This window comes from Aotus nancymaae, unplaced genomic scaffold (assembly GCF_030222135.1).
Source record: "Aotus nancymaae isolate 86718 unplaced genomic scaffold, 86718_ANA_hifiasm-v0.15.2.pri h1tg000049l, whole genome shotgun sequence".
Lineage (NCBI taxonomy): Eukaryota > Metazoa > Chordata > Mammalia > Primates > Aotidae > Aotus > Aotus nancymaae.
This window is the reverse complement of record NW_026988463.1, coordinates 4,118,186-4,135,727: the sequence shown is the minus strand read 5'-3', so window position 1 is coordinate 4,135,727 and position 17,542 is coordinate 4,118,186. Positions and strand designations below refer to the sequence as shown.

The 17,542-nt window shown below is 48.3% G+C and overlaps 1 protein-coding gene across 2 annotated transcripts in view; it reads left to right on the top strand.

Moving 5' to 3' along the window:
- Positions 1 to 15,079, top strand: part of SRL (sarcalumenin) — a 54,529-nt gene extending 39,450 nt beyond the window's left edge. For both annotated transcript variants that reach the window (XM_064362404.1, XM_064362403.1), the window contains 4 exons: positions 635 to 730; positions 6,157 to 6,273; positions 8,588 to 8,821; positions 11,429 to 15,079. In XM_064362404.1, the coding sequence (XP_064218474.1) occupies positions 635 to 730; positions 6,157 to 6,273; positions 8,588 to 8,821; positions 11,429 to 12,240 (1,259 nt within the window). In that variant the 3' untranslated portion in view covers positions 12,241 to 15,079. The remainder of the gene's footprint in view (positions 1 to 634; positions 731 to 6,156; positions 6,274 to 8,587; positions 8,822 to 11,428) is intronic.
- The last annotated feature ends 2,463 nt before the right edge of the window (positions 15,080 to 17,542 follow it).

Genomic DNA, 17,542 nt, shown 5'->3' with positions numbered 1-17,542 from the left:
AGGAGTTCAAGATCAGCCTGACCAACATGGTGAAACCTTGTGTCTACTAAAAATACAAAAATTAGCTGGGAGTGGTAGCACATGCCTATAATCCCAGCTACTCAGGAGGCTGAGGCAGGAGATTTGCTTGAACCTGGGAGGCAGAGGTAGCAGTGAGCTGAGATCACGCCACTGAACTCAGCCTGGACGACAGAGTGAAACTCCATCTCAAAAAAAAAAAAATGCCTAGCTGCACTATCTTATGCCTGTAATCCCAACACTTTGGGAGGCTGAGGTGGGAGGGTTGCTTGAGCCCAGGAGTTAGAGGCTGCAGTGAGCTATGATTACACCACTGAACTCCACCCTGGGTGACGGAGTGAGATCCTGTCTCTAAAAAAATAAAATAAAATAACCAAACAGCTCAGGAGGCTTTGGGGGTGGGTAGGAGAATGTCTTTTGATTTGAAGGTTTCTGTGCGTTGAGATGTGGGCTGACTCCCCAACTGCAAATACATTGCATAGTTGCCAGGCTGCAGATGGCGCCTGCTCCCCACCAGGCAGGGCTGGAGCTGCCCTGGATGGTGAGACCCCTCCACAGTGGAGAGGCTGCCTGGATCGTACCTGCCTGATGTTCTTGCCTCTGCCCTCTCTCTCAGCGGTGCTGCAGAGGCTTCGGAAGATCTACCACTCATCCATCAAGCCCCTGGAGCAGTCCTACAAGTACAATGAGCTCCGGCAGCATGAGATCACAGGTAGGGCATGAGATCACAGGTAAGGCATGAGATCACGGGTAGGGCATGAGATCATGGGTAGGGCATGAGATCACAGGTAAGGCATGAGATCACGGGTAGGGCATGAGATCACAGGTAAGGCGTGAGATCATGAGTAGGGCATGAGATCACGGGTAGGGCATGAGATCACAAGTACGGCATGAGATCATAAGTAGGGCGTGAGATCACAGGTAGGGCATGAGAGCACGTGTACAGTGCAGGCCTGTCAGCGGGACTGGACCACTAACCAGACCAGACTCGCCTGGTGCCCACACAGGTTCAGGAGCTCGTTTGTGATGTGTGTGAGGACCCGTGGGTCTGGGTCTGGGTCTGGGCTCCCCCCGGGAGTAGGAAAGGATGACACTTCTGTCACAGGAACTACCCTTTCACCAGCAGAGTGCAATGCTTTACCAGATAGCATTTTGGTTTTAAGCCTTTATACTTCAGTCATGCATATTTGAGTCTTCAAGTGTGATAATGCTGATTTGGATCCCTCCTGTGCTCCAGAGCCCACAGGTGCCCCCCATCTACTCATCGGTGGTGCCTAAGCCCTCTGATCGCCCATTCCTTCCCCTCCTCCTATTGCCCTTCCCCATCTGCTTCCCTTGGGCCTGGATTCTTTGCAAAATTGGTTTTCAAAATAATAAAAATAAGACACACTTGTTGCAAACATTCAAATAGTGCAGAATAGCATACATCGAAAAATACAAATTCCGTTCTTGATCTCTACCTTCTTTAATTCCCAGAGAAAACCACCATTATAGTTTCTTGTGAAGACTTCCAGGCCTTTCCTCTGCATGTGTGAGTGCATAGAAGGATGTCCTTTTTGATTGTATGAACATGGGATCCTGTTATGCGAGCTGTGTGTGTGGAGACCTCCCTCCTTCCCTCTGATGGCTGTGTGCTGTTCTCCTGCATGGTCACGCCATGCTCTGGAAAACCAGCACCCTCCTGGTGGCTCACGCCTGTAATCCTGGCACTTTGGGAGCCCGAGGCAGGAGGATGGGTTGAGCCCAGGAGTTTGAGATCAGCCTGGGCCACATAGTAGGACACTGTATCTACAAAAAATACAGAAATTAGGGCCAGGCGCAGTGGCTCAGGCCTGTAATCCTGGCACTTTGGAACCCGAGGCGGGTGGATCACGAGGTCAGGAGTTTGAGACCAGCCTGGCCAACATGATTAAACCCCGTCTCTACTAAAAATACAAAAATTAGCTAGGTGGTGTGTGCCTGTAATCCCAGCTACTAAAGAAGCTGAGGCAGGAGAATCACTTGAACCTGGGAGTCAGAGGTTGCAGTGAGCTGAGATCACACCACTGCACTCCAGCCTGGGCAACAGAGCAAGACTCAATCTCAAAAAACAAACAAAACCCAAAAATTAGGCTGGGCATGGTGGCTCATGTCTGTGATTTATATAATGCATATACCAATTTATATGCTGCATATACCAATATCTCTATCCATCATCTATATAAAAACCCTCCAATTACAATGTAATGCCACAGGATTAATTTTAGCTTTTCCTTTTCCATATTTGTAACTCTCTCTGAGAACAGTAATAATCCGGACTCCCATTATCTTTAATGGATTTGCTTATTTGAGCAATACTAGAATACATAGTTTCAGAATCCTCCGTCCATAGCACTTTTAAAAACAATCCTATGGCTGGGCACGGTGGCTCACACCTGTAGTCTCAGCACTTTGGGAGGCCGAGACAAGCGGATCACTTGAGGTCAGGAGTTTGAGACCAGCCTGGCCAACACGGTGAAACCCCATCTCTGCTAAAAATACAAAAATTAGCTGGGCATGGTGGTAGATGCCTATGATCCCAGCTATGGGCTGGGAGGCTGAGGCAAGAGAATTGCTTGAACTAGGGAGGTGGAGGTTGCAGTGAGCTGAGATCGTGCCACTGCACTCTAGCCTGGATGACAGAGTGAGACCCTGTCTCAGAAAAAATAGCTGGGTGTGGTGGCATGTGCTTGTGGTCCCAGCTACTCAGCAGGCTGAGGCAGGAGGATCATTTGAGCCTGGGAGGCAGAGAATACAGTAAACTGAGATTGCACCAGTGCACTCCAAACAAATATAATAAATAAATAAATAAGTTGGAACACTGGAATTACACATTTTGCTAGTTGTTGCTAAATTGCCTTCTGTGATACCAATTTGTACTCACACTAACAGTAGAGGAGAGTCCTTGTTTCCCGACAGCAATGCCATTTAAAAATGTTACTCATCGCCGGGCATGGTGGCTGACGCCTGTAATCCAGGCACCTTGTAGGCCAAGGCGAGTGGATCACCTGAGGTCGGGAGTTCAAGACCAGCCTGACCAACATGGTGAAACCCCGTCTTAAAAAGAAAAAAAAAATGTTACTCATCTTTTAAAAATGTAGCAATGGTGTCTTATTGTCTTGTGAATGATATTACAAATGTTTCCCTGTGTTAATCTGGCTGTTTCTGTATAATCTCATTTGATGTTCTGGATGGCTGTCAATGGCCAGGGTATCATAGGGTCTGTATTCTTCCTGCTCTACAGAGGAGAACCTCAGGCCCAGAGACATGCTGGGTTGCCCAGGATTACACAGCTGGAAGCAGGGAATACTCTGTTCCACAGCTACCTATATAGTTTTTCGTAGCCTAGGAGCCAGTTATCCCCTCCCTCTTTGCAGCGGATACACGGAGATTGGTGTAAGGTTACAGAGAAAGCCCAGTGGCTTTTTCTTTCTCACTGGGCTCTATGACCCAGAGGCTTGGAAACTTGTGTGGACAGCAGCAGGGACCAGGAGCTCCCACGTCCCCGGGTCATGGTGCTCTGCAGGGAGGGCCTGTTTCCTGGCCCCTGTGCTCACCTTCTGGGCTTGACTCTTAACTCCTAGTCTCTGGCCAGCTTCCTTGTAACCTCTCCCAGGCTTCCCTCCCACCTTCTGCATAGGCCAGCGGTGCCCCCTGCTGTGAGGAGCTGAAACCGCAGCGCCCCAATGGGCCCTGTTTGTGGGTTGTTTCTGAGAATGGGGAACATCCAGGGATCTCCTTGGCGTCACCTGGGTCAGTGTTTAGAAACTGTGACATCTCTGTGGTTTAACTGTGGACTCCTGCCACCTCTCAGCCTCCCTATCCCTTCCTGGCCCCCAGCCAGGGCCTGACATCCACAGAGATGTGTCTCCTGTGTATTCACAGGCAGGGACAGATAGAGCAGGGCCATGGTGTTGCTTTCAGGCAATGTACGTGTGCCTGACATTTATAAGACACCACCTGGGTAGGATGGAGCTTTAGCCTCAGAGAAGGAAGACCAGAGTATCTGAAAGCAAGATGAAGAAGAGGAAGCATACTGAACCACTCTCTGTTAAAAAAAAAAAAAAAAAAAAAAAAAAGATGGGGGCTGGGCTCGGTGGTTCATGCCTGTAATCCCAGCACTTTGGGAGGCCGAGGCAGGTGGATCACTTGAGGTCAGGAGTTCAAGATCAGCCTGACCAACATGGTGAAACACCGTCTTTACTAAAAATACAAAAATTAGCCAGGCGTGGTGGCATGCACCTGTAGTCCCAGCTGCTTGGGAGGCTGAGGCAGGAGAATGGCTTAAACCCCAGAGGCAGAGGCTGCAGTGAGCTGAGATTGTGCCACTGCACTCTAGCCTGGGCAACAGTGAGACTCCATTTCAAAAAAAAAAAAAAAAGATGGGGAAAGGCTGGGCGCTGGGCTCATGCCTGTAATAGTAGCACTTTGGGAGGCTGAGGTGGGTGGATTCTTGAGCTCAGGAGTTGGAAACCAGCCTGGGCAACATGGCAAGACCCCATCTCTACAAAAAATACAAAAATGAGCTGGGCGTGGTGGTACATGCCTATAGTCTCAGCTACTCAGGAGTCTGAGGTGGGAGGATGGCTTGAGGCTGGGAGGCCGAGGCTACATGAACTATGATCACACCACTGCATTCTGGCCTGGGCGACACAGTGAGACCTTGTCTCAGAAAAAAAAAGATGGGGAATATGATAGCTACTAATATTGCTTATACGTGCATTAAAATGTCTAAAAGAACACGTAAGAAATCAGCAGTAGTTACCTATGCAGGGGGCATTAGAGCCGAGGCAGATTGGGATGGAGATGGGAGATTTTTCACTGTTTACGTTTTTATACTCCTGATATTGGAACCAAGAAATTACATAAATTAAAATCATAACAAATGAAACAAAAGGGGAAGGCCTGGTGTTTTAGGGCAATCTGCCGGACTCAGGGAGACAAATCTGGAGAACTTCAGTGCTGAGTTATGCAGTGCTAACCCTCTGTGCTGTAGTCCAGAGAAGAGCTGAAAGTGCTGAGGCCTGAAAATCTACAATAAGATTGACTATATCCCATGTTGAAAGCCTCTCTCCTTCCCTCCCTGTTCCCTGGATTTGAAAGCACTAGGGTATTCTACTTTTCCCCTTAGGGACCCACCTGGAGTGGCCTTCTGGAGTCATCTCCCCAACATGGCCTTTGTAAGGACATTGGATGTAGGACCCAAGAATTGCCAGTTCATCGTTTGGTTTTGGGCACTGGCAAATTTATCATGGACTTAACAGGCTAGTGTTTGAGAGTGGCCCTAGAAGAGGGTGAGTGCGATGGCTCACACCTGTAATCCCAGCACTTTGGGAGGCCAAGGGGGGAGGATCGCTTGAGCCCTTTAGTTTGAGACCAGCCTGAGCAATGTAGCAAGACCCCAGCTGTACAAAAAAATTTAAAATTTAGCTGGGCATAGTGGTGCATGCCTGAAGTCCTAGCTACTGCTTGGGAGGCTGAAGTGGGGGGATTGCTTGAGCCCGGTAATTGTAGTGGGGCATAACTGCACCACTGCATTTCAGCCTGGGCGATGGAGACCCTGATTCTAAACAAAAGAGGAGAGAAAGAGAGAGAGAGACTGGCTCTAGAGCCCAGGATTAGGCTGTATTGGGAGTTTTGGGAGCCCCAGGTAGGAGGAGAGGAGAGCTGCAAAGGCCGGAGACAGGTAGGGTCTGAGTCTACCACCCAAGATTGTACAGGCTGGTCCATGGCCATCCTCCTCTGTCTCAACCAGATTCTCTCCCTGTGGAAGCTCTGTCCTCCTTTTTCTATGAGCTTTTCTCCTCCAGATTTAACTAGGAAATCTCATCTAGAGTGAGCTCTGAGTCAGGGTTTGTTGAATTCACCGAGATCCTTCTTCTGGTGTGGGATGATGTGCCAAGGATCTGGGCAAGGCCCAGACAGCGACTTCTGTGTCTTTTTACTGGGTGATCACACTTACGTAGCAAGAGAAGTGTCACTGGGGGCTACACACGTCTGATCCACGGAAAATTCCACAACTCAGTTGGATGGACAGCCAGAGGCTTTGGAGTACGGTGCCATACCCCTTGTGTGAACTTTTGTTGGTTTCATTCCATTTCTAATTTCTGTTGCCCACAGATGGAGAGATTACCTCCAAGCCCATGGTGCTGTTCCTGGGACCGTGGAGTGTTGGTAAATCTACCATGATAAACTACCTCCTTGGGCTGGAAAACACTCGCTATCAGCTCTATACAGGTAATCACTTTTCTTGTGTGATTGTTGGGATTTGAATGTCATATATAAAAGCACCATGAAAAGTTAAATCACTGGCCAGGCACGATGGCTCGTGCCTGTAATACCAGAACTTTGGGAGACCAAAGCAGGTGAATCACTTGAGGCCATAGTTTAAGACCAGCCTGGCCAACATGGCAAAAACCTGACTCTACTAAAAAATTACAAAAATTAGCGGGGTGTGGTGACAGGTGCCTGTAATCCCAGCTACTCGGGAGGCTGAGACATGAGAACTGCTTGAACTTGGGAGGCAGAGATTGCAGTGAGCTGAGATCATGCCACTGCACTCCAACCTGGGTGACAGAGCAAGACTCCATCTCAAAAAAAATAATAATAAATGAAAAGAAGGGCTGGGCACGGTGGCTCACGCCTGTAATCCCAGCACTTTGGGAGGCCAAGGCGGGCGGATCATGAGGTCAAGAATTCAAGAGCAGCCTGGCCAATGTGGTAAAACCCTGTATCTACTAAAAATACAAAAAATTAGCCGGGCATAGTAGTGTGTGCCTATAACTCCAGCTACTCGGGAGGCTGAGGCAGGAGAATCGCATGAACCCAGGAGGCAGAGGTTGTGGTGAGCAGAGATCATGCCATGGCACTCGGGCCTGGGCAACAGAGCATGACTCAGTCTCAAAAAATAATAAATAAATAAATAAATAAATAAGAGCAGTTATGCCACATGCAGGGGTTAAAATAGAAAATCTGAAAAAGGCCAGGTTCAGTGGCTCATTCCTATAATCCCAGCACTTTGGGAAGCTGAGGTGGAACGATCACCTGAGGTCAGGAGTTCAAGACCAGCCTGGGCAACATGGTGAAACCCTGTCTCTACTAAAAATACAAAAAATTGGCTGAGCGCAGTGGCTCACACCTGTAATCCCAGCACTTTGGGAGGCCGAGGCAGGTGGATCACGTGAGGTCAGGAGTTTGAGACCAGTCTGACCAACATGGAGAAACCCCGTCTCTACTAAAAATGCAGAAATTAGCTGGGTATGGTTGCGCATGCCTGTAATCCCAGCTATTCAGGAGGCTGAGGCAAGAGAATTGCTCAAACCCAAGAGGCAGAGGTTGCAGTGAGCCGAGATTGTGCCATTGCAGTCTAGCCTGGGCAACAAGAGCAAAACTCTGTCTCAAAAAACAAACAAACAACAAAAACACATACACACACAATTACCTGGATGTGGTGGTGGGCTCCTGTAATCCCAGCTACTCAGGAGGCTGAGGCAGCACATTCCTTGAACCCAGGAGGTGAAGGTTGCAGTGAGCTGAGATTGCACCACTGCACTCAGCCTGGTGACAAAGTGAGATGCCATCTCAAAAAAAAAAAAAGGAAAAGAAAATACAAAAAAAAGAGAAAACAGAAAAACAGCAGCTGCACCAAAGTCCATAGCAGCACTATTCACAGTAACCAAAACATGGAAACAACTCAGGTGTTCATCCGTGGATGAGGGGATCAACAAAATGTGGTCTGTTCATATATACAATAAATTACTATTCAGCCTTAAAAAGGAATGAAATTCTGATATCTGCTACATGGATGAATCATGAAGATGTTACGCTAAAGGAAAGAAGACAGACAAGAGGACAAATACTGTCTGATTTCAATTCTATAAAAGTAGGCAAAATCAGAGAGACACTCCAGAGCAGTTGTAACCAGGGACTGGGGGAAGAGTGAGTGGGGAGTTACCGTTCAATTTCAATGGATACAGAGTTGTCATTTTGGGAAGATAAAAACGTTCTGGAGATGGATGGTTGGTGATGGTTGCATAACAATGTGAATGTACTTAATGCCGTGAACTGTATGCTTTCAAATGATTAAAATGGCAAATTTAGGCTGGACGCAGTGGCTCACGCCTATAATCCCAACATTTTGGGAGGCCAAGGTGGGCAGATCATTTGAGGTCAGAAGTTTGAGACCAGCCTGGCCAACACGGTGAAACCCCGTGTCTACTAAAAATCAAAAATTAGCTGGGTGTGGTGGCATGTGGAGGCTGAGGCAGGAGAATTGCTTGAACCCGGGAGATGGAGGCTGCAGTGAGCTGAGATTGCACCACTGCACTCCAGCCTGGGTGACAGAGCAAGACTCCGTCTCAAGAAAAAAAAAAAGTAAATTTTGTGTTACATATATTTTACCACAATTTAAAGAAAGCCCCAATAGCTTAGTGAATGTATCCTATTCTTGTGGCAAAAGTCTCCTTGTGATACCCAGCATATACACATGCTTCTCAGTAGGTCTGTTTCACAGAGATCCCATATTCCCTGTCCTCTCACCCCGCATGCCCAGGCGCTGAACCCACCACCTCTGAGTTCACGGTCCTAATGCATGGGCCCAAGCTGAAAACCATCGAGGGCATCGTCATGGCTGCTGACAGTGCCCGCTCCTTCTCACCCCTGGAGAAGTTTGGCCAGAATTTCCTGGAGAAGCTGATTGGCATTGAGGTTCCCCACAAACTTTTGGAGAGGGTCACTTTTGTGGATACACCAGGCATCATCGAGAACCGCAAGCAGCAAGAAAGAGGTAATTTAGCCCTCATTTCTGAACAGGGTGAGCTCTGTTTCAAAAAATTATTTTTGGCCGGGCTGATGGCTCATGCTTGTGATCCCAACTCTTTGGGAGGCCAAGAAAGGAGGATCTCTTGAGGCCAGGGGTTTGAGACCAGTCTGAGCAACATAGTGAGATCCCATCTCTACAAAAAAAATTAAAATTAGCCGGGCATGGTGACATGTACCTATGGTCCTAGCTACCTGGGAGGCTGAGGTGGGAGGATTGCTTGAGCCCAGGAGGTTGAGGCTGCAGTGAGCCATAATCGTGCCACTGCACTCCAGTCTGGGCAAGAGTGAGACCCTATCTCATATAAATAAATAAATAAATAAATAAATAAGGTTAGGCACAGTGGCTCACATCTGTAATCCTAGCACTCTCGTGCCACTGCACTCCAGTCTGGGCAAGCGTGAGACCCTTCTCATATAAATAAATAAATAAATAAATAAATAAGGTTAGGCACAGTGGCTCACATCTGTAATCCTAGCACTCTGGGAGGCCAAGGCAGGTGGATCACTTGAGCCCAGGTATTTGAGACCAGCTTGGACAACATGGCAAAACCCCACCTCTACAAAAAATACAAAAATTAGGTGGGCATGGTGGCACATGCCTATAGTCCCAGCTACTCAGGAGACTGAGTTGGGAGGATTGCTTGAGTCCAGGAGATCAAGGCTGCAGTGACAGTGAGCCATGGTCACACTACTACACTCCAGCATTGATGACACGGCAAGACTCTATCTCAAAAAAAAAAAAAAGAAAAGAAAACTCCTTTTGACAGTGGGTGGTAGGCAGGCAGGGGAGAGGAAACGTGGCCTGCATTGCCCAAGGCCAGAAGAGGCATTCTTCACCTTGTCGTACCTGCGATGCCATTTGGGTTTTGGAGTGCCTAGTCCTCCTACCTCCCCAAGGACTGATTTGGTTTGGAGACGGCCAATATTTTCCAAAGTGGGGGACTAGTCTTATCTGCAAAAAGCTCTGAAAGGTTTAGCTGGGGCTCAGTTGTCTTTGGGAGGCCCTGTCTGTCCTGTGTAGCCAAGGACCTGGACTAACTGGATCCCAGTACCAGTATGTTTGACTTCTGGCTAAATTGGGTCTGGGGCTCCTGGGCCTGCTCTAGGTTGAACCTGACCTTCATTTTTTCCTATTCCTGGTTTCTGCTTTTCCAGGCTTGCTTCCCTGTGAGCCTTTAGCAGGCTTCTTCAAAGCCCTACTTGCCCTCAGGTAGCAGGGGAATGGCACTTAAGGCCTGTCTGACTTCACTTACAGGAGAGTAGGCCAAATCAGAGAGACAGAAACCAGAGTGGTTGTAACCAGAGGTTGTGGGGAAGGGGAGATGGGGAGTTTAATGGGTACAGAGGTTTCAGTTTGGGAAGATGAAAAAGTTCTAAAGAGGGATGGCGGTGATGGTTATACAACAATGTGAAAGGATTTAATGAACAAGGCTGACAACCAGGCCACAAGACTAGAAGCCAGAGGCCCACCAGGCACGCAGCTATGGAATAGGCCACTGCGTCTTGCCATGAGGCGAGGCTGTCTGCAGCGAGTCCTGAACAGGACAGTTGTGGGAAGACAGACGGTGGATCTCAGTTCATGGTTACAACTCCAATCTGGTTATAAATAGATCCTTCATTAATGATATTAGCAGTAATTAATAATATTAGTATTAGTAATAATAATCTTAATAATTATAATAAATTGTACCCCCACTACACATTGGATAATTTTATAAATTATTATAAAAAAAGATTTCAATGTGTTTTAGACAGGAGGTCCTCATCTCCTCAGTTTTCTTTTTTGCAAAGAAAACTAGGAAATAAGAAGCTAAAGGAATTAAAATGTACTGGGCAGCAGCTGTATGACTGGAATTTTAGGTGCTTTCCTATATTACAGTAATATGGTAATCTTTTTGTCCACTCAGACGTTGATAATGTTTTTCTTGTCATTTTGGAACTAAAAAGGTAGAGCTTAGAGGCATTTTAATATGCAGCTGGCCAGGGGCAAAGCTCAAATTCTAGTCTGCGTCTTAATGCCAAGTCCACATTCCTTCCCCCTAAATAATGCATTCAGTCTTTCATGTTCTTCTAATTCCCTATTTCTCTCCCTCAGTATCTTTGCCATTGCCCCAGATCCTTTTAAACAGTAGGACAATTTCCATTTTGAATAGGTATTTCGCTTTCTTAGAGACTTGGATTTCACAGTAGATGAAAACAACAATCAGGCAGGGTGTGGTGGCTCATGCCTATAATCCCGGCACTTTGGGAGGCTGAGATGGGAGAGTTCTTAAACCCAGGAGGTTGAGGCTGCAGTGAGCTATAATCATGCCACTGCACTCCAACCTGGGTGACAGAGTGAGACCCTGTCTCAAAAAACAAACCAACAAGAAAAACAAGGATTAGGCTGTTCTTGGTTGAAGGTTGGCAAGGGGCAGGAGATATGCAACTGATTTTTTTAATAGTACTTAGAAACCCGGAAAACCCAGTGCTGTTCCTTCTTTCAACCCCCAGAAAAGTTTAGTTCTGAAAGAAGGCGTGTGGGCTTTGAGGGAGGCCTACTCAGTTTGACTTCTCGCTCCTGTCTCCAAAGGCTACCCCTTCAACGACGTGTGCCAGTGGTTCATTGACAGAGCGGACCTTATTTTTGTTGTCTTCGACCCAACCAAGCTGGACGTGGGTCTGGAGCTGGAGATGCTCTTCCGCCAGTTGAAGGGGCGTGAATCCCAGATAAGGATCATCCTCAACAAGGCTGACAATCTGGCCACCCAAATGCTCATGCGTGTTTATGGGGCCCTCTTCTGGAGCTTGGCCCCTCTCATCAACGTCACGGAGCCCCCAAGGGTTTATGTCAGCTCCTTCTGGCCACAAGCCTATAAGCCAGACACCCACCAGGAACTATTCCTCCAAGAAGAGATCTCCCTCCTGGAAGACCTGAATCAGGTGATCGAGAACAGATTGGAGAACAAGATTGCCTTCATCCGCCAGCATGCCATCCGGGTCCGCATCCATGCCCTCCTGGTTGACCGCTACCTGCAGACTTACAGGGACAAAATGACCTTCTTCAGTGACGGAGAACTGGTCTTTAAGGACATTGTGGAAGATCCCGATAAATTCTACATCTTCAAGACCATCCTAGCAAAGACCAATGTCAGCAAATTTGACCTTCCCAACCGCGAGGCCTACAAGGACTTCTTCGGCATCAATCCCATTTCCAGTTTCAAACTGCTCTCTCAGCAGTGCTCCTACATGGGAGGTTGCTTTCTGGAGAAGATTGAGCGGGCCATCACTCAGGAGCTTCCGGGCCTCCTGGGTAGCCTCGGGCTCGGGAAGAATCCAGGTGCTCTCAACTGTGACAAAACAGGTTGTAGTGAAACCCCCAAAAATCGCTACAGGAAGCACTAGGTGGTATAGTGGTTCTTGGGTTCCTGTTGGTGAATGAGCTTGTGTCCTAACTGTCTGAGAAATCGCGGTTTATTAACCCTTTGAGCCACACTGGCAGGAATGATTACACAGTGGAGATTTGGGAGTTCACTGAGGCCAGGGGCTGGGGCAGGTGCGTGGGTCTAGGGAGGAGAGTCGAAACTGTGAATTCTAGTGTGCTTGTCTTGTTGCTTCAATGAGGAGGCCTGATTGAGGCAAGTCAGCCTCCACCTGCTTTTCCTGGGTCTTGTCTTGGAAGGACAGAGAGCAGCTAAATTCTAGTTTATCTGAAATCAATGAGGGTCAAATAAGCTAAAAGCAGCTGAAATTCCTTTGTCCCCCGGGAGCTGGGAAAACAGCAAAGGCCTGAGTCGTAGAGATTGTCAGGTTCGTTTTGGCTTCTTTCCACACCTACAGGCTTGTGTCTGTTCCCCAGCCCTCGGCTGCTTCTTAACTTTGGGTTCACTTTCAACAGTGAATGATCTCTTGGGTCTGAATATACCTGGGTTTGTTTTTTGTTTGTTTGTTTTTGGTTTCTTTTGAGATGGAGTCTCACTCTGTTGCCCAGGCTGGAGTGCAGTGGTATGCTCTTGGTTCACTGTAACCTCCGCCTTTTGGGTTCAAGTGATTCTCCTGCCTCAGCCTCCTGAGTAGCTGGGATTACAGGCATGCACCATCATGCCCAACTAATTTTTGTATTTTTAGTAGAAACGGGGTTTCACCATGTTGCCCAGGCTGGCCTCGAACTCCTGACCTCAAGTGATCTACCTGCCTCGGCCTCCCAAAGTGCTGGGGTTACAGGTGTGAGCTGCCACACCCAGCCTCTACCTGGGTTTTGAGCTGATCCCCCAAGACTTGCTCCTGGTTTCCTCAAGGTGGGACAGTGGTTTAGGACAGGAGACAACTAAGCACAGGAGTCCCCAGGTAAGGATGAGGATCTGCCTTCCCCAGTGCCAATTCTCTGATGTGTTCCTCAAAGCTGGCTTGGGGGGCTTGATCCCTTTATCGGACCCAGGAGAGGGGGAGTGGTCGGTGTATCCAGGTAATTTACCTCTTGGAAGTGACTTTAGTGAAGGTCGTGGAAGGGCTCAGAGGGTTAATTGGTTTGCAGTGTGTCTTTGTCTATTGCATGTCTTGGAAAACTCAGATCCCAAAGGCGCTGGGTTTCAGAGAGGACAGTGGAGACCTTGCTCCTTTTCCTTAGGCCGTCAGTCTCTCCCAAATTTAAGAGGAGGCAGTTTCCACAACTCCTCTATGGAAACACTCAGCAGTGGAGTTGCTCCTTTGCAGTTTCCACACCATGGCTTTCCCTTTCCTTTCTTCTCCATTCCCTGATGCATCAGCACTTAAAACTTGGAGCAGTTTCCAAGGAGTCAGAACCAGCACCAGCCACTCCGTGTCGGCAGCAACCAAGGGTTAACATTGACCTTCCCACCTGACCCTGATGCAGATGTCCACTGAACACATCGCAGGAGAGCCAGGGCCTTCGATACCAATGAGTGTGAATATGTGTGTATGTTGTCTGAGAGAGACGAGGGAGATCACATAGACTCGAGGGCGCAGAGAACTTATTGTAAGAGTCTTACAAGGCTAGCATGCACAGCTCCGCAGAAGGTGGTGGGGAGCAGAGGCGCAGGGCCTGCAGGGAAGCAGCAGCCTTTGGATGGTGAAATGTGCATGATGCACAGTCTATGCATGCCCAGGAGACCCAGCCCCAGTTGCCTTGAGGGGCTCCTTTGTGCAGAGCCAGCTACTTCTCTTGGGAACAAGCTGTCCTGGGGGCCTTACCTGCAAGGCAGGAGTCAGGATGCACCAGCACCAGGAAGTCATCCTGGACCAGAAGGAGAGTGGAAAGGCAGGCAGAGGGAGAGGCACTCTGAGATCAGGCAGGGTAAGCCAGTTGGCAGTCAGGTTAGGTCTACATGGAGAACCTCGAGTTAGGAATTCCTGGTTCTCAGAATCGTTATCACTCTGGTACATGCTGTCACAAGGGCCATTGCATTTGACTTTGTGGAGGGCCTGGAACCTTCCACAAGAACACCCGGGGTTCCAGAGCACCCAGGACAATGTTTCCAAGGAACGAGTCAACCAGAAAAGAAAGTGAGTTCTACAAGGGGCATCCATGGAGCCTGTGATAGGGGCTGATGAGATGGAATCTGTCCTGGACTTTTCTTCTTATTAACCACCCTCTGCAAACCCCAGAACACCTTGCCTCATCTCTGTACCATCTGCCCTCTTAGGAGATGGGCCCTCACACCTCTCCCCTGCCTGCATCTCCATGCCGTGAGCTGCTTTGGCAGATCTGTTTTCTGTGCAGTCGGGGAAAAAAACCACACAAAAAATGCACAACTGTGTGGGCATTGTCATAGCTGTTCATGTCTCCACTGCTTTTGGGGAAATGGCTGGGATGAAGCTAATACATTCATGCAATATTTATATTTTCAGAGGCTATGTTATCAGCATGCTCTCCCTGCCTTGGGCTTTTCTTTCCGTCATCTGTTTTCCTTTTTGTGTTCCTTCTCTCTTTGACTTCTCTTCCCTTTCTCACTGTCAGACTTTCTTGTCTCTGCTCCTCACAGGCCTGCCCATCAGTCAGCACAGATATTTAGTATCTGGTTTCTGGCCAGCTCTGTGGTGGGGGCTTTGAGCAGAATTCTGACTCTCTGCGGTGGGGGTTAGGAACTGGGGGAAACGTAAGGATCCAGAGATTCCCCGAAGAGGAGTGTCTGGAAGGATCTGTGCCTGGACAGTGGCTGAACCTTTCCAGTGTTCTTTCGGTTCTGATTTCATCAGTCTCAATAAAGTTCCAACCTCTCTTTAACACCGAGTGCTTTCTTGTGGTCTCCAGCCAGGTTAATCTCTTCATCCTCCTTTTATCTGGTAGAGTAAACTCACTGTAAGTTTCTTGGGGAGAGACTGGAAATTAAGAAATTGCTCACCTTTGTGTTAGTTGAATGCCCCAGGACCTTCTTTAGGGCTGAGGCTGAGTTGCTTTCTTGGCTGGCCAGGAAGCCCAGGCCTGCCTGGTATCCCTTGAAACTTAAAGAACCGCTCTCTTGGCCCGGTGCAGAGGCTCACGCCTATAATCCCAGAACTTTGCGAGGCCGAGGCAGGTGGATCACAAGGTCAGGAGATTGATACCTTCCTGGCCAACATGGTGAAACTGAAATACAAAACAAAAAAATTAGCCAGGCATGGTGGTATATACTAGTCCCAGCTACTTGGGAGGCTGAGGCAGGAGAATCGCTTGAATCTGGAGGCAGAGATTGCAGTGAGCTGAGATTGCGCCATTGCACTCCAGCCTGTTGACAAAGTGAGACTCTGTCTCAAAAAAATAAAAGAACTCTCTCCCCAGCACCTCAGTGTCTCATTCCCCTGAGCATCCACGCAGCTGCCTCAGATACCCAAGGGCTCCAGTGGAGGGCACAAAGGTTTCCGGAATGGTAAGGCTGCTGCCTCCCCTTGGCTTCATCAGGTGATCTCCACGCAGTATGGACTTGAGCCTCCCACTTGGACCTTTTTTTTTTTTTTTTTTTTTGAGACTCACTCCATCACCAGGCGCCAGGCTGGAGTGCAGTGGCAAGACCTCGGCTCACTGCAACTTCCGCCTCCTGGGTTCAAGCAATTCTCCTGCCTCAGCCTCCCGAGTAGCTGGGACTACAGGCGTGCTCTGGACCTGTCTTTAAAGAAATCTGAACATGTCCTTGACTCCCGGAGCCCTTCCCACCATGTTGTCCTGTTTCCAGTGTCCTCTTCAGAGGAGAGTCCTTTAATTTTGAAGTTTTACTTCTGGGGTCTTCGAAGAAATTTTACATCTTGCTCGAGAACAGGTTTTGTTGTTGTTGTTGTTGTTGTTATTGATGATTTCTTTTTTCTCTCTGAGATAGTCTCGCATTGTTGCCCAGGCTAGAGTGCAGTGGCGCCATCTCAGCTGACTGCAACCTCTGCCTCCCGGGTTCAAGAGATTCTCCTGCCTCAGCCTCCTGAGTAGCTGGGACTATAAGCACACACCACCATGCTTGGCTCATTTTTGTATTTTTGGTAGAGGTGGGTTTTCACCATGTTGGCCAGGCTGGTCTTGAACTCCTGACCTCAAGTGATTGGCCTGCCTTGGCCTCCCAAAGTGCTGGGATTACAGGCGCGAGCCACCACATCTGCCCAATTTTTTTCTGAGACAGGGTCTCGCTCTGTCACCTGGAGTGCAGTAGCGTGATCATAGCTCACCGCAGCCTTGACCTCCTGGGCTGGAGCAATCCTCCTGCTTTAGCCTTCCAAGCAGCTGGGACTACAGGCATGTGTCACTATGTCTGGCTAATTAAAAAAAAAATTTTTCTTTTTTGGTAGAAATGAAGTTTCACTATGTTGTCCAGGCTGGTCTTAAACTGCTGGCCTCCCTCATTCTAACCTCCTGCCTCAGCCTCCCAAAGTGTTGGGATTAGAGGTGTGAGCCATCTCACAGTTAGAGAGCAGGTTTTGAAAGGGAAAAAACTGGGCCCTGGGGAGAAAGGGAGAGTCTGCAGTCCATTGTCTTTGAGTGACTAAGCAACCTGACCCAACTAAGGCCACTCTGTTCACCTACCCCACCGTGTGTCCTTCTTCCACCTGTTCCAAGGAGAAATGCAGAGCTCTTCCCTGGAAGAGGGAGGGAAGTCTGTTTTAAAGATAAATATAAGTAGGCCGTGGCGCTGTGGCTGACACTTGTAATCCTAGCACTTTGGGAGGCTAAGGCGGGTGGATCACTTGAGGTTGGGAGTTCGAGACCAGCCTGACCAACATGGAGAAACCCTGTCTCTACTGAAAATAGAAAATTAGCCAGATGTGGTGGTACATGCTTGTAATTCCAGCTACTTGGGAGGCTGAGGCAGGAGAATCACTTGAACCTGGGTGGTGGAGGTTATGGTGAACCAAGATTGCGCCATTGCACTCCAGCCTGGGCAACAAGAGCGAAATTCCGTCTCATAAAAAAAGATAAACATAAGTAATAGTAATATACCAGAATCTGCCTCAAAATTATGCTATTTCACAAGCCTCATCATCTTCACGTTGTCTTCCATTAACATGATAGAGAAACAGAAAATGGAGAAAGCACAGTCAAGGACCAGGATAAACAGATTAAGTAAGGGGCGTGAATGGAGTGTTTTTAAGGGTAAGTGGATGTATCATCTGAATCCATGGAGTTACACGTGGTTATTTGTGTAAGGCGTGTGGAAAATACAATAAGGAAGGTCCATGCATGTGGGGAGACAGGTGCCCAAGTACTTAGCACAGTGCCTGACACGCAGGA